This window comes from Blennius ocellaris (assembly GCF_963422515.1).
Source record: "Blennius ocellaris genome assembly, chromosome: 1".
NCBI classification, from domain to species: domain Eukaryota; kingdom Metazoa; phylum Chordata; class Actinopteri; order Blenniiformes; family Blenniidae; genus Blennius; species Blennius ocellaris.
The window spans coordinates 31,579,449-31,603,762 of record NC_137650.1 but is presented as its reverse complement, the minus strand read 5'-3'; the positions used below and the strand labels follow the sequence as shown (position 1 = coordinate 31,603,762).

Genomic DNA, 24,314 nt, shown 5'->3' with positions numbered 1-24,314 from the left:
CTCTGAAATTCAGCAGTTTGTCTTTGGTTCTGACGAAAAAGTAAACCTTAGTTGTGTCCTCAGCATTGAAATGCCACACCAGCCAATCACAATGTGTTGTACGATCTATAAAGGGAAGACGCTGAGCCAATCCCCCGTTTCAAAATCCTACCATGTGAGGCCACGACGAGCCCTACCCTACCTCTTATTGGCCCACTCCGAAACCTGTGATGACTACTGACTGGTCAATCAACCCAGTCGTCACCCGGCCAACTGAAGCACCAAGCACAAGCCAAACAGAGGCAGGGTTGGGTTTGTCATGGCGCTGCCGTCGTAGGATTTGTACATTTGCAAGCTGCTTGGCTGAATTGATCTGGTACGCACACAGGACCTGCTCTGGTGAATTTTCAGCTCCTATCCAAGGCAGTGGAAATCCCATTCCATCTGTTTATATTGTTGGAAGAACAAGTTGCTGCAAATAATTCAAAACCTTTCTATAAAATATTTGTCGCATGAATAGTTTCAATGCGAAAAAAATCGAATGGGGAGTATTTTGCATTTGTGTGTTGACTCGTCTTCCCGGTGTGTAAAGGCCCCGGAGTCTTGATGCATTTTGGTCGCTGACGTTTGATCTCATGAGTGAAATATGCAAATGTGGTTCGGTCAAGATTTCTCTGCACTTTTGGTCGAAGTGGAAGCGGCGATAAAATCGAGGTGACGTTCGAGGAAGAAGTGCGTACAAATGAAGACAGACCAGTGATGTTAAAGGGATAGAAAATGCACTTTTTAAAAGCACACACGGCCTCATGCAATGGCTGCGTGTGTTGGTGTACTTTCGTTGTAAAAATAAAAAGTGGAAGGAAAAAAATAAAATTATGACGGAGCCCTTTAAAATGGATCTACTCTTGCAGCATAGTTTCTGTATGTAGCGCATAGTGTGAATAGAGAGACGGGTGGATGGGGCTGGAAAAAAAAAAAGGGGAGGGGGGGGTAAAAGGACAAAATAGGAGTGCAGGATGGTGAGTGTGTTCCCACGCTAGTGGTTAGCACATTTGTTTATGATAACCACAAAAACAAAGATTACTATATCGTCATCTAGATCAGTGAAAAAAAAATGGGCAACTCTGCCTGTGCCATCTCCAGTTGGTGATGGACACCCATGCTGGCATGTCCAGAAACACCATGCTAGTTTAAAGCTGCACTCTACTTTCTTGCAACTCCTAACCAACCACTTTTTTTTTCTTTCTTTTTTTTTTTTTTTTTTCCATTTTATGGTTGCAAGCTGAAAAATATGCATTGAAAAAAGAAAAGGTGCTTCTTGTAGAAATTGAAATGGGCTTCAACGGAGGTGAAAAGACCAGTAGCAACAATAGAAAGGCTCTGCTGTGTCCGTCACTCAGGCTGCGGGCTCCAGTCGAATAGGCAGAATGTCCTTCTCAATAAGTAATAATATAATATACCATATTATCAGTAAGTCTTAGTAGATCATACCTGTATATAAGCTTAAATAAAGAAGTGAATGAAAAGAATGGCTACTCCAATATTGAGTAAAATGACCATAACCACCAGAATAGAGCTGGAGCCCTAGGAGACAAGAGAGAGAGGAGAAAAGAAGCAATTAGTCCAGTTATTGAGCAAATGATCTCAGTGGATGCAAGAAACACACAAAGTTACACACGACTCAAGATTTCCGCAGTGGAGATATGAGCAGGAAACTCAAATTTAGCCGCTGATTAGGACACATTGAGATGGCAATTAAAGAGGCATTACGCTGCAGCTTAATAGAATGATTTTTGTGATAATTTCTGACCTGAAGGCAACAACGATTGTGTTTGTTGAGTTTTAAACTGTTTTAAATGCAGTCCCACTCATTTTCCAAGCACTATAACACTGGCAGTCAAGATGGAAACAGTTTTGTATGAAAACATCTTTGAGAGAATATCAAAAATACCCTCAGTGCATAAACACTGAGTGAGACATTAACCGCAGTGTAGAGAGATTACTATAAATCACAAGGTCATTTATCATTTTTTATTGTTGGTTTATAACCGTTTGAAGTTCATTTCAAAATTTTCTATTTCATTTTCATTATTTTTGTGATTTTGTCTCTTTGTTTTGTGTATTCATTTTACTACTCTTTTTCATCTGTTTTGTGTTTCTTGACAGTTATTTAATGTAGTCCATTCCTTATGTACCACACTGCTTTTATTTGATCTATTCCAATCATAATTTTTATTTTTTTTGTGTTTATTTGTTTTTGTCTTCTCTGTGTCTTTCTATTCAACATGTCTCTCATATGAGTCTCATTTCGTGAGTTTGTGTCACTTTATGCAGTTACATCTTTGTGTATCTCTGTATATATTTTGCAGAAGGTTGTTGTGTAAATTGCAATTGTTACTGAGAGACGTCTGTATGTCTGTCGTTGCTTTTGGTTTGACGTTTAAGTAATTCTCTCAATCTTTAGTGTTTTATTGTGTGTCGTTCGTGTCTCTGTCTTACATGTTCTTTGTAGCTACATGTGCTTTGTTGTAATACTTGTTTATATTTGATAGCCTTGTGCTTTCACTTTGACCATATAAGTCTACTTTCCCAAAATGGATGGGACGTCATGCACAGAGCAACTTATCCCCTTTTGCATTATACAAATATTTCTCAAATATACAGTATATTCATTGAATAAATAAATAAAAAAGATAGATAGATAGATAGATAGATAGATAGATAGATAGATAGATAGATAGATAGATAGATAGATAGATAGATAGACAATAAATAAATAAATGTATTTGCTGTAAAATACATGTTTTAACTGTATTTTAACGGTTTTCCAGACCAGCAGGCAAACAGTGTGTAAACTCACTGAGTTTGATTTGAGGGTGAGATGCTCTCCTTCCTGCTCCAGAGTGATGGGCTGAGACTTTAGGGGTGGGGAGAGAGTGAGGTCCCTGTGCAGTGGCCACTCCTCCAGCTCCGCCCCCACATTCAGGTTGTCCAGCATCTGTACAGAGTCCATGGATCCCTCTCTGACCGGCCGAAGGCCTCGGGATCGCAGCCTGTTGTTTTTGGGGGCCGGGGACTCCTGGCCCAGCCCCCGAGCTGTTTGTGAGTCCGGACACTGGAGCCTCATGTCCACCGTGTAGTCGTTCATCCTCTCTTCGTCCTGCTCCGTGAGACGTGAGTGGGCGGGGCTCCACCTAAGGGTGCTTTCAGCAGTCCAGCCCCCGGTGAGGCCGTCGAGCCTTTGGTCGATTACAGCGTGCTCGTTAAGCTTATGGTTGGAAGGGTTGTGCTGCTTTGGATGGTGGTTGGAGTAGACATGCTCTCGAGGGTTGTAACTTGAAGAAACGTGGTCCTTTGCATTATGATTAGAGGAGATATAATCTTGGGGCTTGTGATTGGAAGAAGCATGCTCAGAAGTCTTGTGATTGGACATGTTATGTTCCAAGGCCTTGTGATTGGATAAAATGTGCACCTGCGGCTTGTAGTTGGAAGAGGCATGCTCGCAGGCCTTGTGATTGGTTGAAGAATGATCCCATGTTTTGTGATTGGAGGACGAGTACTCCCTCGACTTGTGATTGGAAGAGGCATGCTTGGAGGGCTTTTGGTTGGATAAGGAATGGTCCCACGTTCTGTAGGAGGAGGCGTGTTCGCGGGGCTTGTGATTGGACATGGATTTCTCCCGTGGTTTGTGGTTGGACAGCGGGGCCTGCTCGTGGCCATTGATCTGGCCCTCCTGCTCCTCCAGTAGGGAGGGCGTGGTGGAGCGGCTGCTGCCGCCTCGGTCGGGGTACATGTCATCAGTCCAATTGTTCGCACCTCCCCTTGGCAGATCCAATCCACGCCCCTCCACCAGCACCTGGATCTCAGCCCCACCCTGATCGTCCACTGCGCTCTGGCGCATGAAGCAAGCATTTCGGGGGCGATGGGCGTGTTTGGGCGGAGGGCTGTGGGGTTGTGAGGTGGGGACGCTCAGCACAGGGCTAAGATCAGGTGTTATCACGGGCGGCGTGGTGTCCGGAGTGCACAGCTCCGGACTGTCTGTTCCCGTGGAGATGACCTCGTGGTCTTTGTCCTTGGCGTCCTGGTGTTTAGGCCTCTGACACTCGAGCCCTACGCAAACAGGAGGAAGAGCAGTGGCGGTGAAGTGAGTTGGCAACAATCCAAAACAAAGTCCTACGGTGTGAGGGTATTAAGTGTTGTTACGGGGCTGACAAAAGCAGAGCAAAGCCGCAAACAAACTGAATCATGTGCTGCAGGCTTACCGAGGATTACCAAAGTGAATATGCATGATTTAATTTGAACTCTCTTGGGCTAACCCTTTGTTAGTTTGGTGGTTATTATGAGCTCAAAATAGGGCAATAACGCCAACCTCCATACACTTGACTGTATAAGCACATGTTCTGTTAATCTCTAAGAGCTCTGGCAGGTAACTGTGCCTTTGTGCAGATTTTACATTGAGATTAAAAGTGGAGCTCCATCATTCAGTCACGACTCATGACTAATTGTCACAAAGCAGGTCTCTGAGGGGAAATGAAAGGGGCCGAAAACAATAGGAGCAGTGGAGCCAACAAGTTTTCAGAAAACCGTAAAACACAAATAGACAGCAATGCTTTTTTTTTGTCTTTAAAAACAGATAAGTTGAATATGCCCAAATAATCAGCATTAAGACCAGAGAATACATAAAAACTGCAGTTACCACACTCAACCCTACATTTTAAGATATTTGATATTTGATATTTATTCTGAATAATCAACGGCATGTATATCACCTTAATGCTAAACATGTAGCTGCAATCATGTATGCCCAAGCTTATGTTTAAGGTTTTCCTGGATTTATGTCCAAACAACATACAATTGTTGACATTACAAATTGAAAAAGAAAAAAGAATAAATAAACATAGTTTTGCTGCGTTAACATATGTAAGTTTATGTATTGATTCATTCAGCAAGATGTGATTAAAATGTAACTAATTACAAAGCCCCGAATTAATTGTATTTTTTTTCTTTTTTGTTGAGTCCCACCGCTATCTTAAAGTGTAATTATAATAGATATTCAATCAATGAAATGTTGTCAGTAAAAATCATTTGCTGTCATTTCATAGCCATCAGAAACATATGGGACAGCAGGGCCGTCCTGAACTTAGTGCTCAGAAGATTTATGGGGACCTCTAGTGGTCATTGTGATTATGGCAGCAGCAATGTTAAAAGCCAGGAGAGAAACTTTGGAGGCCATGAATTTATTAGAATGTGTAACAGTAACCCTGTGTAATAATGACGATTCAATAAGCATCTTTTGACTTGAAGAAAAGCTACATGATATAAATATAGAAACAAACAAAAAAAAAAAAAATTTGGCTTAATCTATCAAGAAACTTAATCTTCACTTTTTACTTCCATCTTCGTCGCTCCTACACAGCAGCATCAAGCTAGGGGAAACCTTCAGGGGGATTCCTGACATATTGTTTTAGACTGAGACCAAGTTAAGAGGTTCTTACACATCATCAGTGATATTGACCAGGGATATTAACCGAGGTCAGGTAACTGACACGAGCACACTTTCTCTGATCCACAGGAACAAAACCACGCAATGCATCATTGCACATAAGTGACATAAAGGATTTCCACTTTTATCGTCACATAGTTTAAAATCATATATTTGAGGAACAGTGTGAGGGGGTCAATACCATTTACGTGTTCTCCCAGATTATTTTATATGTCTGTACGCCATGATGAGAAATTACAAAGTTACGCATCAATGGCGATGGACCTGTCGAACTGGACGTGAAAATATGTGACTTCACAACAATGTGACAAACAATGGCTTTTCGTTTCAAGCCACTGTCATCAAAATGTTAATATTTTAAGGTTCATTCAGCTCGTTTTGTTCGTGGTGCTTTGGCTAAGCAGGGGAGCATTCCGGCTCCAATTCCTCTCTCACCATTGCCGTAGATGTGGAAGGAGGGCGAGAGCTCTTTGGCGGCTATCCGGGCCAGTCGACACTCCTCCATGGCCTTCTGCGCCACTCCTTCAGCAGCCTCGGCCTTCCCGCGAGCGTGGCTCATCCTGCACAGGGCGGCGAGAAACACTGATGTCAGAAAAAGGCAATAGGAGAACAGCTTCCACTTTTCATTTCTCTGGAAATCATTGTGCTGTGTGTACAAAATACAACCATTCTAAATGTTGAAATCAGACTGATTAGTTGTAAATGTCATGCAAACATCATACAGTACAGATTGAGCACATGTTCTCAAGTGAAGTAATGCAGAGTTTAATGTGTTTTTTTTTTTTCTTACATTGTCTCTAATTAACCAAAACACACAGAGGTCTTCTTGTTCATAATCAGCATGAATGTTTTTCAAGGTATTAAAAACAAATTGATGTTGTTTGTGGTTGTTCATGCAGTTCCTCTCGCTGTCACCATACGAAGGGAGTAATTATTGAGTCGAAAACAGAATTGGTCCCATGTATGATTCTCTGAGCTACGATTGGCATTTCATTTCAAGCAAAAACCAGAACCAAAAAAGAAAAAATAAAGAAAAAACCACCTGTTTATTTTGCCTGTCACTCATCGAACATTTGAATTCTATCGGCCATTGTATTCATCACAAGAACTAAAAGGAAAACGTGTGACAAAAGAAAAAGACAGCAGCTGATGAAACATTTGGAATCCACAAACCTTGACACAGAGGAAAGAAAATTCAGATTGGGTTTGCTTTTTCTTTTTCTTTATCAGTCATTTATGAATAACCAAATCAGTTACCAGCTACCTTACCTGGACATTGCTATCTCGGCCTTCTGCTTGGCGATGTCCGCGGCCTTCTCGGCCGCCTCCACGGCTCGGTCCACCTTCTCCCGGATCTTGCTGGCCCGAAGCGGGATCAAGTTCTTGCGCTTTCCGCTCACCAGCACGTTTTGTTTGTACTTCCCCTCCTCCTTGGTGCCGTCGGGAAAGGTGGTACATCCATATCCGTGCCTCTTGTTTCCCGCCCACTCGCCGGCGTAGTGCAGGCCGTCCGAGCGCCGGCTCACGCCCCAGCCGGCCCTCTGGTCACTCCGCCACTCTCCCGCGTACATCTCGGTGACGGTGGCGTCCACGGGGGCGCCCTGCTCGCTCTCGCTGGCGTTGGAGTGGATGTCGGACGCCGCGGAGCTGACGGTGCTCATGCCGGCCTCGCTGCAGAACGAGCTCTGCTTGCTGAGCTGGCTGGCCAGAGAGCTCTTGGACTCGGAGCGCCGAAGCTTCAGGCCGCTGAGGATGGACTGCCGAAAGCGTCCTTTCCTCTTCCTCTGCCGCTCCGCCTCGCTGGGCGCCGTCAGGGCGAAGCCGCCGCGGCCCACCGGGCTCCCCGCCAGCCCGGCCACCACTCCGTCCGTGGGCGTGGTGGCGGTGCCGTCCTCCAGCACAGCCGGCGGGCAATGGCTGTGCTCAGAGCGAAGAGAGTTTATGGATGTCCGCAGAGGGAAGAGGATGACGGCCGCCATGCCGTACGGGACACTCTGCCGCACGCCATAGCCATGACGCATCCCACCCAGCCACTGGCCTTGGTAGGTTCCTGAGAAACAGTTGGAAGAACAGTGAGAATCAGACGTATTGTATTGTATTCAGACCGTAGTCAGAAAGAGGATTAAAGTGTTGGAAATAAGTTTGAACAGAAAATTATACAAATGAAGACTAAACGTCAGGGAAAAGTTCAAAGCTGAGATGTTGGTAATAAATCCAAAATGTCATCTGTGTGTATGTATGTTCTTTGACCATCATGTAACACATGATGATCTCATTATCATGTTGCTGATGGGAGGCTGTGGCTGCATTTCCTGGGAAAAGCAAATATTCTTCTAAGCCAGTTTGATCCACATACACCCATTTAACTTGACAATATAACAAATAATAGGGAAATAGTGATGGGCTAGAAAATGATGCAGGGAATATTTAGGGTTCCTTATAGGACACGATGGTTTGTCGCATGTTGCAAAATCATGGATGTGGAAACTCGGGGATGTTTTCAGCGAGATGTCGTCCAATATGTGTGATTCTTTTCCCAACAAATTATTTCATCATGCATAAATTCATTCATTCATTTAATGTCATGAAGGCAAAAAAATTGAACTCCACCGTTGGAAGGGAACGGCCAGAAGAAATGGCACATAAGCGTGTTACAGTGTTTTATCAAAACTGACCCACTGACAAAACATTTAGAATTAAGAATTAAAGCAGAGGTTTTTCATTTCCAAACTTCAAACGAACACTGATATACTAATTAAAAACCGGCTAAACTGCTCATGTATAATGAGGAAATCCGATGGTTTGTGCTTCTTACAATTTGGCTTCCCTGTCCATCTGCACCTGGCAAAGAACAAGAAAAGCCTTCAGACTTCCAGGAAAGTCGAGGGAGAGGAAGAGGAGATCTCCCAGGAGAAGCTCTCAAACAAAAGCCGGTCGGCTGCAGGCAGAGGTCAACATTTTACACTGGCTGTCCTCTCCTGAAATCCCAGAGGTGGTCAGAGACGAGAGCTGGAGCCGATCTGGAGGCTCATGTTTCTGGGCAGGAGACCCGACAGCCTCCCATTTGACTGTCAGTTTCAGTTAATGGGGCAGCTCCCCCCCCCCACCCCCTCTTCCTCCTCCTCCTCCTCCTCTCTCTGCTGACGAGGCAGGGCAGGTTTGTGTTCTAAGAAGCATTTAAACAGCTGTCTACGCTCATTTCATGTAATTTGTGCTCAGCACGTCCAGCTACAACTGACTGGTGTGTTAACAGTGATCAATCAGCAGGGGCGAGTGAAACTTAAGCTGTGGGTAATGACTATTGACTTCATCTAAATGCCCGGTCCTTGGTACACCTCGAAAAAAAAGAAAATGGTCCAAATATAATCAGTTTAATAGAGCATGCTTGTTTTGATCTACACAACGTCATACTGGTTTAAGCTTAATATTGTGATGGTTTCATTTTCCAAAGTGCTTTATTGCTTCTTATGCATTCATCTAGAAATACATTGGGATTGTGTGACTGTTTTTTGTGCTTAAACTATGAAGTTTAATCCTATTCTGTCTTACTTCTGCCACTAGAACTGATCCAGTTACAGTATACCCTCTACTTTTCATAAAGTTTCTTTCAGTTCAAGTTTCTTTCTCGTTCAAGTTTCAGAAAAGTAATTTTTTTGTGTGCAGAATACCAAGCAGTTGGATTCCAACCATATATTTATAATGATGGAAAAGTAAAATGTAAAAGCCAGTAAAATGCCATTGGTAAGTTTTGGGTGTCTGCAGCAGTGCATTAGCATACAAAGTGTGATTATTTTGAATAAATGTTTGATTTGAAATCTGTATTTTTGTTCAGTGTCATCCTCTGACAGTGAGCTTCTTCATACATAATATATATACGCACAACCATGTTAATGTATTTATTTAACAGGCGGAGGTGGCCCTTAATGCCACAGGACGGTACTGGAAAGACTCGTGAACGGCTCAATACTTGGACAGATATCTCAGGATGTCACTGCTGATCAGTGGTGAATTAGTTAAAGCTGTCAAAATTAACGTTTTCATATTCAAAAAAATGGGGACAGAACTTATTGTGTAAGATGTGATATTTGCAAATGAGGGGATTTTAAGCAACATTCGCGTATGCCCTGTATAATAATCGGATCTGTGTGACTAAATTTTGTGTGCATGGTGCAAACTTTAGTGCAAATATAATTCATGTTCATAGTCTTAACAATCTTTTTGACATCTCAACACCTCATAAGCTGGATTTTATTGTTTGGGTTTCAACCTGGTTTAGAAATAAACAAAAATATTAAAAGCAGCAAGCTATGATTGTGTATACCAAAAACGAATTATGTTTATACATAATTTACAAGCCATATAAAATAGGTTTTGATTGCTCAACTGGGTGATCTGGATAATAAAATAAGTTAATCTACAGGAACAAGATTTTGCACTCATCTTTTGCAATCAACCAATTAAAAAAACCCAAAAGGCTCCCTATTGTTAAGAAACACGGATAGACACAAAAACAATGACATGTTTTCAATATGCTAACAAAATGAAAAAAAGGTGCTATCAATAATCACGTCCAGATGAATGAATGAATGAATATCAGAGCCAAATAAGTTCCTTTTGAATCATACCTAATGAATATAAATGAAGTGTGGCACTACAAATAAGGGAATGAAATGAAGATAAGTGCTCAAAAGAAATGGAAGAACCAATGACACAAGAAAAAACAACAACCAAGCTAAAGTAATCAGGTAATTAAATCCACAAATCCTTATATATTTTTTTTTTTAATAAAATAAAAATAAATGCTGCCAGGCAAATCTGAAATTACTCTGACCCCATTCCAAGGAAGTCCTGGATATTCATTATTTTCTTATTTTTATTCTAGATTTCAAAGCCTTTTTGGAGTCGATTACGTATATAAAAATGTTTCTTTAATTTTTATTTATTTATTTTTTTTGTAAAAAGTTATAATTCGTCGTCCACACATGATGGACCACATATTTCTAAAAAAATCTTATTTCTGTGACTCTTTCCGGGGTCCGGAGCTGTCCTTGGTGCTGAAGCCAGATCTGGCCTCCTGCTTTTTAATCCTTCTTTACTTCGAGTCGTTTCATCGCGTTATCGGTTGTTTTTTTTTTTTTATGAGCACGCGATGCTTTTGACGGTCGTGTTTAAAAACCGGCACGTTTACTGGGTTGTGGAAAATGTGTCAGCTCGTGCGTGCTATATTCATCTGTCGGCGGTCTCCCACGTGAGCGGAAGAGAGGAGCGTGACGCAGTCTTTTATTCCCACCGTGTCTGCGTTTTCATTTATCACAAGTCAACTTTATTAAACAGTGGATAAACCGGAGTCCGGTCCCCGATACGACGGCCGTCACCTCCACTGCAGCGCCGACCCCGACACGCGCTGTGATTTCGCTCCACCTGCGGCACTCGCGCTGACCTCGCGCTCTGCCATCCGGGTCTCAGGGGGGGCGGGATTCGATTATCAAACGGCCTACATTACAAGCAAGAGAGCGGCGGACTGACAGGGGAGGAGAGCCAATCAGAGAGCAACAGAGTCTCCAGTGACACGCTGACCTGCTGTCTCCCGTTACCATGGAGACTGCATCACAGAGGAGGTGATGCTGCAGGGGGGAGAAGGGTGAAGGGGTCCTATAATTCTGTGCAAAGAGCTCTAATTTTTGATTAATTATTATTTGATATCAACAGTTTGTGGTTGAATCGGAGGCGAAGTTCTGTCAGGATGCAGACAAAGTTTCACTCAAACGGTCAGAACTTGATACATTAAGTTCTAATTTTCTTTTTTATTTTCTTTTTGTGAATAGTTTGCTTTCGCTGGTAATGTATATATTTTTCTTTACTTTTCTGTTGTTGAGTTGTGACTTTATGTGATTTTTTTTCTGTTTTGTGCCTCAATCTCAGTCACATTTAGAACCTATTTTTGGACGTTTTGTTTCTATTTGACTTCATTTAAAGCATTTAAAATCACTTTGAGACTTGTCATAGCTTTTGGCATCTTCTTCTGTCTTTTAGGTTTTTAATGTCTTGTTGGTTTGTTCATTTGTCCATTTTTTAATTGGGTTTTTTTCATTGGTTTGTTGATTTGTTTTAGTTTCTACATCTGTTTGTAATCGTTGTGTCTTTCTTTATTCATCTATTTTTTTTTTTTTACACATGGTTTGTAGATATATCTTTGGAATAATAAAGTGTGTTTTATTGTGTGGCTCTCGGTTGTCATTTCCACATGCTTGTAGTTGTTTTCATTTCCTACATGATTTCTTTAGAAATAATTTCCTGCGTCTCTAAGGTCACTTTATCATTGGACCTTTTCATCTCGACTCATTTTCTATTTTTATTGTGACTTATTTTCCAAATACTTTTCTTTTCTTTTTATTGTTTACTTCTGTCTTTTTATAATCATCCCTTATGCCGTATTTTATTTCTTTTACATATGGACATGTATTTCTCTCTAATATAATTTTGTTTATTTGAGAACATTGTATTTCCTATTTTTGTGCTTATTTTTGGCTTTTTTTTATATTGCTTTGTATGTTTTTATGGCGGCTTGTTTCATTTTTGATAAATATTATAATTTTCTTGGTGAATATGTTTGTCAGGGTTTTTTTTTCCCACATATGTGGATGTATGTGCTTCCTCAAGTCTTTTTCTACTGGTTGATCTACTTGCCTGTGTAATGTTTTTTATTGTCTGTCGGCTTTTTTGCTTGAGTTTTTTTAATGTTTCCTGCCGTTTATGATAAAAAAAAGAAAGAAAAAACCCTCTAATTTACTTCTAATTTGCAGAAACCAGCAGCGAGTGTCACTTTGTAAGGTTTCCTTGCACCTGTCCCACTTTGCACTTTGAAAACTAACCAACACTGTGCAGGATCCGGCCTCCTGACCCCTTTGGGCCCCTGGTGCTCTGCCCAGCAAGGCCTCTTTGGTAATCTACCCGTGCATGTGGATGTGACCTACATGTTATTTATGTAGCCTGCATCAGAGATGTGTAACAGCGGCTGCCAGCTGTAAGCAAGTCGCTCTACTTTTGCAGCCTTGAAAATCAGCCGGGCTGTTTCGATCGGAGGAGCCGAATCGGGCGTTTCTGAGCTCTAAACCGGAGAAACAGATGGAAACGGGGGTGAGGCATGTGGTCGGAGACCCCAGCCGGAGACCGCTTACCTCCGTCGGAGTAGGTCTCAGTGCCGTATCCATCCTGCAGCCCGTTGCTCCACGTCCCCTCGTACCGGGCCCCGCTGGCCGTGCTCTCCAGCTGCCCGTAGCGACCTTTGAACCCCTGTGTCCACTCCCCCCTGTACTCCCAGCGGCCCTTGCTCTCCACGCCGATGCCATGCCGCTTGCCCTGTGCCCAGGTGCCCTGGTAGCTGTTCCCGCTGGGCCATGTGTACACGCCCAGGACCTCAAAACCGTGGCTCCAGGCCCCCGCGTACTCGCCCTGACCCTGGGGCCCCGTGCAGACCCCCCGGCCATGGGCCTTACCTTGCTCCCACCCCCCGCAGTACGACCCCCCGTCATCAAAGTCAAACCTGCCTCCAGTGGACATGCATGAAACAGGTCTAGGCAAAATCCTTAGAACGTCGAGAAGGAGAAAAAAAAACAAGGGCCTGGTTCACTCAGGAGGAGCACGGAGGAGGAGGGGGGGGGAGGCCTCGTCTGGACCCAGGCAAGTGTGGAGGTGCGGGGCCTCGACTCTCCCTCTCCTCGTTTAGTTCGGGGGGCGAAACGCCGGCTTCCTCGTTTCAGAAACACGACCGACGAGCGTCACCTCGGCAGAAGCGATCCGGGCCCCGGCGGTGGCTCTGGAGTGACGAAGGTGGCCGCCGTGCATGCTGCTTCCCATGGGCATGCGGGCTCAGCTTCTCATCCTCCTCCTCCTCCACTTCCTCCTCCACCTTCCTCGCTCAGGCCCGTCGCCTCGGCCGCTCCAGACAAGCGAGGCCTTGGCTCTTTTTTTTTTTCTCTCCCCGGCAGTCCCACAGGCCCACAGAGTGGCGGCGGCGGCAGCGGTAGCAGAGACGAAGCTCGGCTCAATCAGACATCAGACATCAGAGCATCCCCACGTCCCTGCCGCACCGGCACACGGGGAGGGATACAGGACGGGGATGCTGCTGCACCCGGGCGCCATTTGGGGGCAGAAAAAGCCAGAGGAGGAGAGAAGTTAAGGGTATTTCTCTATAGCATGGCCTGGAAACGAGCAGGCGTCCACAGCCTCAGCCTCATCAGACATAACGGAGTGTGAGCATCTCCCCGGCTCCTCGTCTTCCTCCCTTTTTTTTTTTTTTTCCTTCCTCCCTCCCTCCTCTTCTCTCCGCGATGTGAAGAGCCCTCTCCTGAAGATGCACAAGCACAAACAGCAGGTTATTCCTCTCCTAGTCCTCGATCCTTTGTCCTCCGTCTCACCGCTCAGCTGAAATCTGGATTGTTGTTGTTATATCCCAATTCCACCAAGTCATCTGTCCTCCCTTGTTTTCCGGCCTCTCTCTCGCTCTCTCTCTCTTCTCTCTAAAATCTGCTCATTACAGGACTGTTCCACCCCGGCCAATACCCCTCCCCCACAAACACACACTGTGCGCACACACACACACACAGACACACACACTCCTTCTTAAAGAGATAGAGACGGAGGGCGAATGGCTGCATGTACAGAAGCTCGCTGTTCTCTGCTCCCTTTGGGGGATACAGCCTGCTTTTCCTAATTATCCAGCCTCATTTCACTCCCTCTCACACTCCTCCTCCTCCTCCTCCTCCTCCTCCTCCTCCTCCTCCTCCTCCTCCCCAGACTAAAATATGATCAGTCAGCAATCTATTTTCCTGATTTTTTGCAGGGGGGGGGTGCTATTTATCGCTTTTTATTATTATAATCAATTGTGTTTAATTCCTTATATGCTAATGATTATCTATATTAAAACACAATAAAAACTAAATAAGAATAAATGGAAAAACACACACAAAAACTACAAATTATTATTAAACTTTTTAGCTAAAACGAGAGAAAGTGGCCTGAATGTTTTCATTGATGTATGAAAACAGGATATTCTATTGGTGATTAACACACATTTTTATTTATCTGTCACCAATAGCATAAAAAACGCTTAATTAGTTCCACATCTGTGTCATAAATAGACAAAACGTGCTCCATATAGTAGCTCAGTGGGACGGTGCCTCGGCGGAACGAAGATCTCTGACACCTGCAGTCAATAAGTGTTAAACTGCGTGAAGCTACACACAACCATCACGAAAAACTTTAAATATAGTTTGAGGCTGCTTCGTTACAATATGATCTATCTATCTATCTATCTATCTATCTATCTATCTATCTATCTATCCCGGATACTATTTTTGAGCATCATAATAACTGTGCAGGGTATAAATTAGTATATATATTTTTATTTATTCAATAACAAATATATTCACCCCTTCATTATTTACAATTTCTGATCGGGTTCGCTTGTAGGTTCTTTTACATTTGCATACAATTTCACTGTACATTTCTCGTCACAATATTACAGTAAAAATACAGCACACAAAGTATATGTGCAATCGATTTTTTATTTTTTTTCCCAATGTGCAGAAGCCACGTCATAGGATGTCAGCCAACTGACAGTTGGTTTGGTTTGTTTGTTTGGATCAGAGATGGGAATGGAAATCAATGACTTGATGGCTGGATCACGTGACGAGCAGGAACAATGGTGTCAAAGGACAAACAGTTAGGAGATGTGCTGTAAAAGATCTTTTTTCATCTGTATATTTTCATTGACGCACAAGAAAGGAGCACAGCTTTTTTCACACGGGTGAACAGACTGGAAAAAAATATTAATAATGTATTAATATCTTAATATTTAAAAATGTGGAAAGAAGGTATTTCTTGAACTCGTGTTTTAAATATATTTAAATAAACACAGTTGCTATTCCTAAGCATTTTCCGCTAATTTAATAGAAACCTTTAATCCTATTCCTTTGACCCTTGTCCATATGCGGGATAACTTACATACAGGTATGTCTCAAAAAATGTGAATATCGTGATAAAGTTTACTTTCTTTAGTCAGTCATTTCAGAAAGTGAAACTGTTATTTTTAAATAGCTTCATTACACATACAGTGGAATATAACAAGTCTTTGCTTTGTGTAACATTGATTATGGCTCACAGATAATGAAAATTGAAATGTTTGTGTCTCACAAAATTTGAATATCATGCAAAAGGAGGCCCAACCAAGTATTGAGTGCATGGAAATAAAGCTATTTTTCAGAAGACTGGTATTTGTGCTTAAAAGATAGTTTTTTTAATTGGTTTTATGTGATATTCTAATTTTCTGAGACACTGAATTTTAGGTTTTCATGATCTGTGAGCCATAATCATCAAAATTACAAGAAATAAAAGCTTGATATATTCCACTCTATTTGTAATGGATCTAAATGAAATAACAGTTTCACTTTCTGAAATGACTGACAAAACATGTTGAACTTTTTCATGATATTCACATTTTTTGAGATGTGTCCGTAATTCGAAATAACACAAAACATTGATTAAACATCTTATTAAAAAGCTAAATAAACCCAATTTATTGTAGTGGTGTATACAATCAATAATTATAATCATAACTTCCAAATATGTATATTATCCTATTACCATCTGAAAAACTAGAGCCTTTTTGCACATCATAGAAATAATTGTAATTACTTTTTTTCCCCATTATTTTTTTAAAACTATTTAATTGGAGAAACTGTAAGATTTATAACCTGCGATTATTCCGCCAGATAAATCCCAGAAACATTGGTCACTTGACAGTGTTTACTGTTCCCTTTTGAATACGTGTCATTCTGGGTGAACGTGCCGTCCACAGAACATGACCCAGGTACTCACTGGAGCAGAACAGCACCAAGCGCTTTTCCTCCCACCAACAATGACAACGTTTAGGAGACACCAATGAGGCAGAAGAATATCCCCGAGGCCTTAAGATGGAGCTACTTGGAAAGGGAACGCTAGAGAGCAGATGATTCACTCCATTATTCGCAGCATTTCCGTCACCTGACACTCGAGCTACTGCTGTCATTGATATTAGGGATGAATGTTTTATCTATGTCGTGAATAATCCTGGTATCAAACATGCCGTCATTTACCTTTTTTCTGCCTGGTAGTTGGGGGTTCGCACAGTTTTGCAAAGTGCTCGCAGTCATTTGCTCCGTCATTGATTGGTTATTATAGTGGAATTTAACAAGTTACTCCAGAAAACTGGCCTGTGTTTGTGTGAGTTTAAGGCCATATTTACTAAAACTGATATTTTCCTCTTTATGTTTACAAAAAGAAAATCTTCATTGACAAGGACCTGCATATACACCCATGTTCACAGCTACTATGAGCATGCCAAACCTCTAGGGGGCAGTGTAACGAGAAGCATGAAGCCATAATCAGAATCCTGGAAAAAAAAAAAAAGTCAGGAATTGTGATATGAATCTCTGCCTTCTTCTCTTTCGATGCAAACAGACGGTACGTGGAAATGTGGCAACAGCTTCTGTTGAAGACGTAAACAATAAACAACAGCTCATTTTCTTTTTTTTTTATTATTTTTTGACATATTAAAGTCAGTATTGTCAGAATATTGTTACAAGTTGCACTTTTTGTGTAAAACACCTGTGTGTAATTTACAGTTGGATAATAAACGCAGACGGAAACGGAACGAATGAATGTCCGGTAAAAAGAAAGGAGAGAAGGAAGAGATGGGCGGGGAGGTTTTCTCCCTCCGGGGACCGGCGGCGGCGGCGGCGGCGTTCAGGTGAGGATGTCGTGAGCCTGCTGCTCCACCAGCATGGCCATGTCTTTAACGTCTCCGCACCAGAAGTCCAGACGCTCCTTCATCCCTTTAATCTGAAAAAAAAACAAAAAAAAAACACACACGGCGGTGACACAGCTGAAGGTACAGACTCAGCCAGAGGTGGCGCTAGACTTTCTCAGTCTGATTCGGCATCTTCATCTCTGTATGAATATTATGATGATGAAGATGATGATGATGACTACTGACAATACTCAGGAAGAGAATAAAGAGTCTGGGGGGGAAGGAAGGAAGACAGAAAGAAAGAATGACGGATAGAATGACAGAGACAGACAGAAAGAATGAGATAGATAGAATGGCAGATGGAAAGAAAGAATGCCAGATAGATTGACAGATGGATAGATAGAAAGAATGACAGATAGATGTAGATAGACAGAATGATTCTTTATTCATGCCCGTGGGGAAATTCAAATTCAGAAAGACAAGAAAAGAAAGAATGGCAGAAAGAAAGAGAACAAAAGAAATAAAGAACAAAAGAAAAATGAAAAACAATACATTTCTGTGATCACAGAATTTGTTTGTTTGTTTAATTAAAAACAAAGAAACCAAAGCTGCTTTCACGTTGGTCATATTTAAGTCGACATAGTTCTAATCGCACTCGACTGCGTTTGATCTGAGGAGGCTTCCGTAGTCCGACGAGTCATAAGTTTCAAGCTAATTCTCCTTCCTTCACCCTTTTTTGAATATGTAACACACATATTGTTAAATTAGGAGTGTGTGTCAATTGATCTCTGGAGTACACATTATCGTAAATAAATAAATACACAGCTGTACACAACACACCAGCGCATTGATGAGAATGCTGCGATCAGTAACCGTCCCCTGGAGAGAAACTTTAATCTCTTCGCGTAACGACGCTTCATGAAGCCACATCCTTCCCGGTGTGTAAATTCACAAAATTGATCTGCACGCTACGGTAACGAAGCAGGCACGTGTGTGTGGTGTTCTGGATAACTGGCGGAAGATAAACGCCGACGTAAAGTTTGCTTGTGTGACGAGGCGGAGCTCCAACCTGCTGCAGGTCCAGCACTCGGGGCTGCACCCAGGTCATCTGCACCTTCTGGTCCACCTCGTCGATGTTCCCTTTGATCAGACCTACAGACAGGGCCTTCATCACCAGCAGCTCCACCTGCGACACGGCAAACGCCACAAGGTCAGTCCGTACATTTTGTCTCATGCGAATTGCGTCGATATAGATGCGGAAGTCATTTATTACGTGGGAGCTGCTCGTTTTGAAACATTTTGCATTTAGCGGATTAATAGCCACATACAAATATACAAGCACATCCTGACATGACAAATAGAAAGCGTGCAGAAAGTCCTCGATAGGATTCGAGACGAACTAAAAACCAATCTGGAGTCGATGTGAGAGCGACAGCCGCACGCCCCCTCTGCTCTTCAGTGTTTTTATTTCCGATTATCGAGAAGCAGATTAAAAAAAAAACAAAAAAACACAGTCCTGGTGGCACTGACCTCGTTGACTGGGATTTTGGCGCTCTGACCGATCTCTGTGAAGGTCAGCTGTCTGTGATTGGCCGGACGGGTGAAGGTCATCTGAACGAGAAGAGACGGAGTGAGACTGTGATCGTCGCCTCGGATGAAACTTGGTTGTTGTTTTAATCTTTTAATGCAACATAAAGAAACTTTCAATTCGATTCCCAAAAACAGTTAAATGCACCGATCATGAATTGCAATGAGTGTGAGGCTGCAGCGAACGTGTGCAATCGCCTTTTTTCCCCCCCAAGTACACAAGACTTTACATTGCAGGCTTTTGATTCTTGCAGGTTGAAGTCTCACCTCCATCACACAGAGCAGCTGGATCTTCTGCATGAGTTTGGCTTCATGTGCTGCGAGGTCAGGCTGCGATCAAAAGAGGAAAAAGTTACTGCTGATCAACGAGCTTGAGAGAAAAATTGGGCCGCCGAGTGAAGGATGATGTTATCAGCCGAGGTAAAACTGCGTTCTTCTCCACTTTGTACAGTATAGAAAGAAACCAAAATATGAAATATGACAAACCTTAAATTTTTATTTAGAATATGCCTGAAGAATACCAACTTATTAATTCAGCTATTTGGTCTTTTAAGAGCAAGGCTTTTTCAAAAACTGAGAGGCTTTTCTTTTCCACCATTCGTCAGGAGCAAAAAAAACAAACAAATCCTTACAAATTCAGCTTGTAGAAATCTTTTCATTATTATCTAAAGAGTTCAGTTTTCTATCGAATCTAATCACAATGCAAATGAACCATTGATGCTCACTCAGTAACAATTTCAGTCAATAAACCTGAACAATCCAAAGCAATAAATCTGCAATGCATTTTCATGAAGGGTTAATAATACGGATGTAATGTCGATTATATTACTGCAACAGCCGATATGGAACCTTAGAATGGTCAGTTCATTGCAAACACCAGGAAACTTCCATGACCTTCAATAGAAATGTAAACCTACTGAAAATAATCGAAAATGTAGAAATGAATCAGTGCTTAACCAATAACGTTACAAACGACTGTAAAAAGCTCAAATAAATCACACAGTAGCACACGTGTTGGTGAACGTCTGACTGCGTGTTGATGTCGCACTGTGGCCCACCTGCTGGCCCCAGGCGGTCTTGAAGCCCTGGAACTTCTCCACGTTGCCTCCGTTGAAGGCGTATAACGTATCGATGAGCCACTGTTTGTCTGTGTTCCTCAGAGACTCCAGCACGGGATGCATGAGCTGCAAAAATGCACACAAACAGTTCAACAACAACAACACACAGTATTTTCACAGTAAAAGAAAAAGTGAAAACCGCACCAGCTCTCCAAAGTTGTAAACTCCTTCTCCTAAGAGTCCGGCCAGACCGAGTGTGAACGCCCTCTCCTGCTTCTCCGTCTCTGCCGAGTCACAAACGGCGACAGTCACAAACTGAACTCTCTGAATTGGCTCGTTTCCGACCCGACGGTGTGGCGCCATCACCTGGGAGGTCTTTGATGTCCACGCAGCCGAGGTAGCGCAGGGCGTCTTTGTAGTAGGACGCGTGATTCCCGATGATGCGGTAATATTTGCTGGAGAGGTCATAAAACCGCCCGTGGACCGAGGTCACCCCGGGCAAGTTGTTCAGCATCTCCTCCACCTCCTCGGTGATTTTCTGGAAGAGGAAAACAGACGAGGCGTGAGAAACACAGGTGGTCCACCTGAAGACAGAATATGAGAGAAGCTGCAGACCCCCAGCGCCTCTGGAATATGTAGATGCGCTTCAAATATGTGTAGCATATTCAAACTGATTCATCCATAAACTGACAATGTATTTAAAAAAAAAAAGTCCAGAACAGACTCTGCTGCTTATTTGCATTCATCAATGTGAAAGCCTTTAACAAGTTTAAGTGTTAATGAATTTCTCAAACCTTCTGCTCTTCAAGCTGGTTTGTAGTTTCATTTTCATTGCAACATCCAATAATAGTCGTCTAAAAGTGTCAATTGATTTTACAAAAGCAACATAACTGAATATTTTGGGTGTAAATAATGAAAGTGTATTGATAAGGTTGGCAGCTGTCTTACCTTCATTTTGATGTTTTGTACTTTTTATTTGGCGAGAGGTGGGACAATAGCTGTAAATGTTGCAGATCTCTGGGTTAAATCGTGACTCTAAATTAAGTGGAGGCGTGAATGTGTCTCTCTCTGTGCTCACCTTGTTAAATCCTGGCTCAGGCCCGGAATCAACCATGGATGGAGGGTTAGATTATAAAAGCACTTTTTGTGGTGTCTGACTTACACGGGTTTGTCTAACAATAACGCCCCCGACATACAGAAGATTAAATCATATGTACACAACATATTGGAGATGCTCTATGCCGAAGATCTTAAAGTTCAAACATCACTTTGTGTGCGACTAATTGGAAACTTTCAGTTGTGTCCGCAAGGAAATGATGCTCCGACACCTTTGTGCTATTTCAGTGAGAGAAGGAATCACACTGTCGTGTTCGGGTTGCAATTCGCAGGTTTTTTTTTGTGATTAACAGGCTCCCGTCGCGCTTTTTCAGCCGGTGCAAAGCTTACAAAGCAGGTGGGGCTATACCGCATGTGAACGAGGTGCGAGCTGGGTTGTGTGTCAGCAGAGCTGCAAAGAGTTGAGGAGGTTTCACCTTTGTGGCGGGGAGATCGTTGATCTCCAGTTTGAGGCTGCCGATCGACGTCTTGCACAGAATGACGGCTTCATCGCTGCTTTTCACCTGCGAAAAACACACAAGTTCACACGGATTTAACACGTTACCAAGATCGTGTTCAAAAAGTCATCATGTTGAATATGTGGCCTCACCTTTTCTTTGGTCTTTTCAAGGAAGGTGATGGCAACTTTTGGATCTACACACACAAAGACACAAAACCAGTTCATTTAGATGAAAAATAAAAAGCGAGTTCCCCGAACAATGTTTCCTCGCGTGTCCTCACCCGTCATCTGTCTGGCAACGTACAGTATGATCTCCACCAGAGACAGCGGATTGATTCTGTTGACGGAGCCAAAATAAGAAACGAGCAGACCGGTAGAGACGAAGGAGCACGAAACGGTGAAGTGGCAGATATATAGCTTGAGAGCTTCAGACACTTCGATCTCACCTGTGTTCAAAGTCACTGATGAAGTTTTCGTAAAGCTACAAAAAGAAATCAGAAAACGATCACAATGAGAAGCAAAATAGAAATATGCATGTTTTAGTAAATTACACAATGAAATTCATTAAATTGACCGTTTCTGATATGTCAGTTCAAGAATCATGTCTTATGCCCTTTTACATTTTTTTGTTGCTTTTTCAAATTTATTTCATCCAACTTCCCAGCTTTCAGCTACAATTTATCTTTATTGTCCTGTTGACTTTAAATTGGAGATTTTATTCTCCCCCATGGGAACTTGAACTTGTATTTTTTTGTTTCATAATAAAAATCTCCTAATGCTGTAAATTAAGCAGAAAGCTCATTTCTATAAAATATAATTACATAATTGGTTTCATTCAAGGCGACGGTGTGATTCAAACATTCACACCATTTCATGTAGTTCGGAAGAACTGTGAATAAACAAAGAAGTGAAGATGATGCAATACTACTAGTGTTAGAAGACAATATTCGAAATTATTCCACAAAAAATAATCTTCAATCTTCAGATTCAACAAATTAGATTTTGTCTATGAGCAAACTTTTTAGTTTATATCAGACTGTACACGCAGACCTCTTCTACAATTCAGTTTTCTGAGCAGCCAATTCTTGCTTCGAGTTGTGTAAACAGAAATCAAAACAAAGTGGAAGAATGAGAAATCCCTCGAGTATTGAGTGAAAATAATTCCACGCCTTCAATGGTGTCCATGCTTCACCGACATGTTGTCAGACGACACCTGTACAGGTGCACTTACCTGTATGAGGCCATCTCCTGTTTTGAAGCAGGGGTCTTTGACGAAGTCTGTCAACTTCAGAGTCAACTGATGCCACAATCTGTAGAAAAAGCATTAAACACAATATCATTCGGCATTTGATCATTTAAATTAATCCATGAAACATCAAATTACATATAGCTTTACAGACATTTTATTGCCGCTGTTATTCAGTACGAAACTCACATAATGCTACATACCCTTACATACTATTCATAAATCACTCATAAGATCTAAAAAACATATCCAACACGCATAAAGTTAACAAAGATATTTGATGGGATGGGTTAAGTAGAATGATTAAGATCTTGATTTGTTTGGTGATTAATGGTAATGACAACCCAAATACTACAAAGGTAGACACATAGTATTTTACGCAATTAAAACTAATGTACATATGTATAAACATAGAACATAGAAAACCGTGGACTCATCTTTAGCATCCTTGACTTCTGTACGTTGGCTGACTAATTCACTTTAACTTTCACCGGTTTAAGCTTACAGCGTCATAAAGCAACAACTCATAGCTTCTTTTTGTATCTGAAGGGGCTGTCCGGCTACAGAATGAACCCGATAAATATGCTTTTGTACCTATTTTGTGACTGAAGTTCCTGCTAGCGTTAGCTTAGCATTAGCTCCGCGCGTGACTCAGCGTTCACTTCCAATGAATGAGACGACAGCTAGCCTAGCAGCACCTAGCAGAACACTCACGGCTTTTTTTTGTTGTTACCTTTTATTGTATAACTCCTCCAGCCCGTGCCACTCCGCGGCCATTTCCGGCGTGGAGCTGTTGCTCTGCTGCTGTTTGAGATAACCGCCGACATCTTTCATGGTAGCGACGCCGAGAAGAAGACTATTATGATCTTCTGGAGTGGACAGTATTGTTGTAAGCTAAGGTTTCCAAGCCTGTCGTGTCTGCTGCAGCGCATGCGCATCGGCTGGGCGCAAGGAATGATGGGAGGTAACGGCGATCATTTGGAGAGGGTTCGAGACACTTTCTCGTCTTTTTGTCGCTAAAGCGATTTGATGCTTTAGCGACTTTAAGGAGTGATTTGCTCTCAGAATTAATCTCTCATCGACAAACATGATTAATAAAACAAAGTCAACTTTATAGATTGTTTTCTCTGCGCCCTTCAAGTCCTGCTATGTTGTACATTACGGTACTGTCATATGCGTCACAGAGGTCAAAGGTCGAAGAAAAACTACTGCAAAACAGACCGGGTGTAAAAATGTTTTTGGTAGACATCGTGTGATTTCATTCATATTAGTGTTGAAAATTATGATAAATTGAAAGGTTATCTGTTTGTTAAAACTCAATCCTAGTTACCTGATTCATCCTTTAGTCCTGATGTCAAGTTATACATTAATTGTTGTACGTATGCATGTTTTTGTTTTTTTATTTTTATAACAAGCTCAAATATTACAAGTTCTCAATTAAACACTCTGACAAACTAAATGTGATTAAAACAGTAAAAATATATACATTACTGAACGTATTTATATAAACCCAAACTCCCTCTCATGAAATGTAACGTTTGCTTTCTTTCTTTTCTCTTTATTATATACTTGTAATGTTGTACTTGATGTAACGTTGT

At 42.0% G+C, this 24,314-nt stretch overlaps 2 protein-coding genes across 2 annotated transcripts; both read right to left on the bottom strand.

Annotated features, from left to right (window-relative positions):
• Positions 1-1,482: 1,482 nt before the first annotated feature.
• On the bottom strand, positions 1,483-13,042 carry jph3a (junctophilin 3a; the record flags this gene model as incomplete). The annotated part of the gene is made up of 5 exons (XM_080520725.1): positions 1,483-1,563; positions 2,840-4,089; positions 5,918-6,042; positions 6,752-7,532; positions 12,661-13,042. 5 exons carry the CDS (start codon positions 13,040-13,042, stop codon positions 1,483-1,485), a joined length of 2,619 nt encoding a protein of 872 aa, XP_080376851.1.
• A 3,997-nt stretch (positions 13,043-17,039) lies between these two features.
• psmd13 (proteasome 26S subunit, non-ATPase 13) lies at positions 17,040-23,642 on the bottom strand. Its single transcript, XM_080501033.1, has 13 exons — positions 23,450-23,642; positions 22,702-22,780; positions 21,917-21,951; positions 21,752-21,807; positions 21,621-21,664; positions 21,448-21,534; positions 20,282-20,453; positions 20,120-20,199; positions 19,916-20,041; positions 19,125-19,187; positions 18,801-18,881; positions 18,340-18,456; positions 17,040-17,362 (listed from the first exon to the last, which is right to left on the bottom strand). Exons 1-13 carry the CDS (start codon positions 23,548-23,550, stop codon positions 17,267-17,269), a joined length of 1,137 nt encoding a protein of 378 aa, XP_080357159.1. The 5' UTR covers positions 23,551-23,642; the 3' UTR covers positions 17,040-17,266.
• Positions 23,643-24,314: the final 672 nt, after the last annotated feature.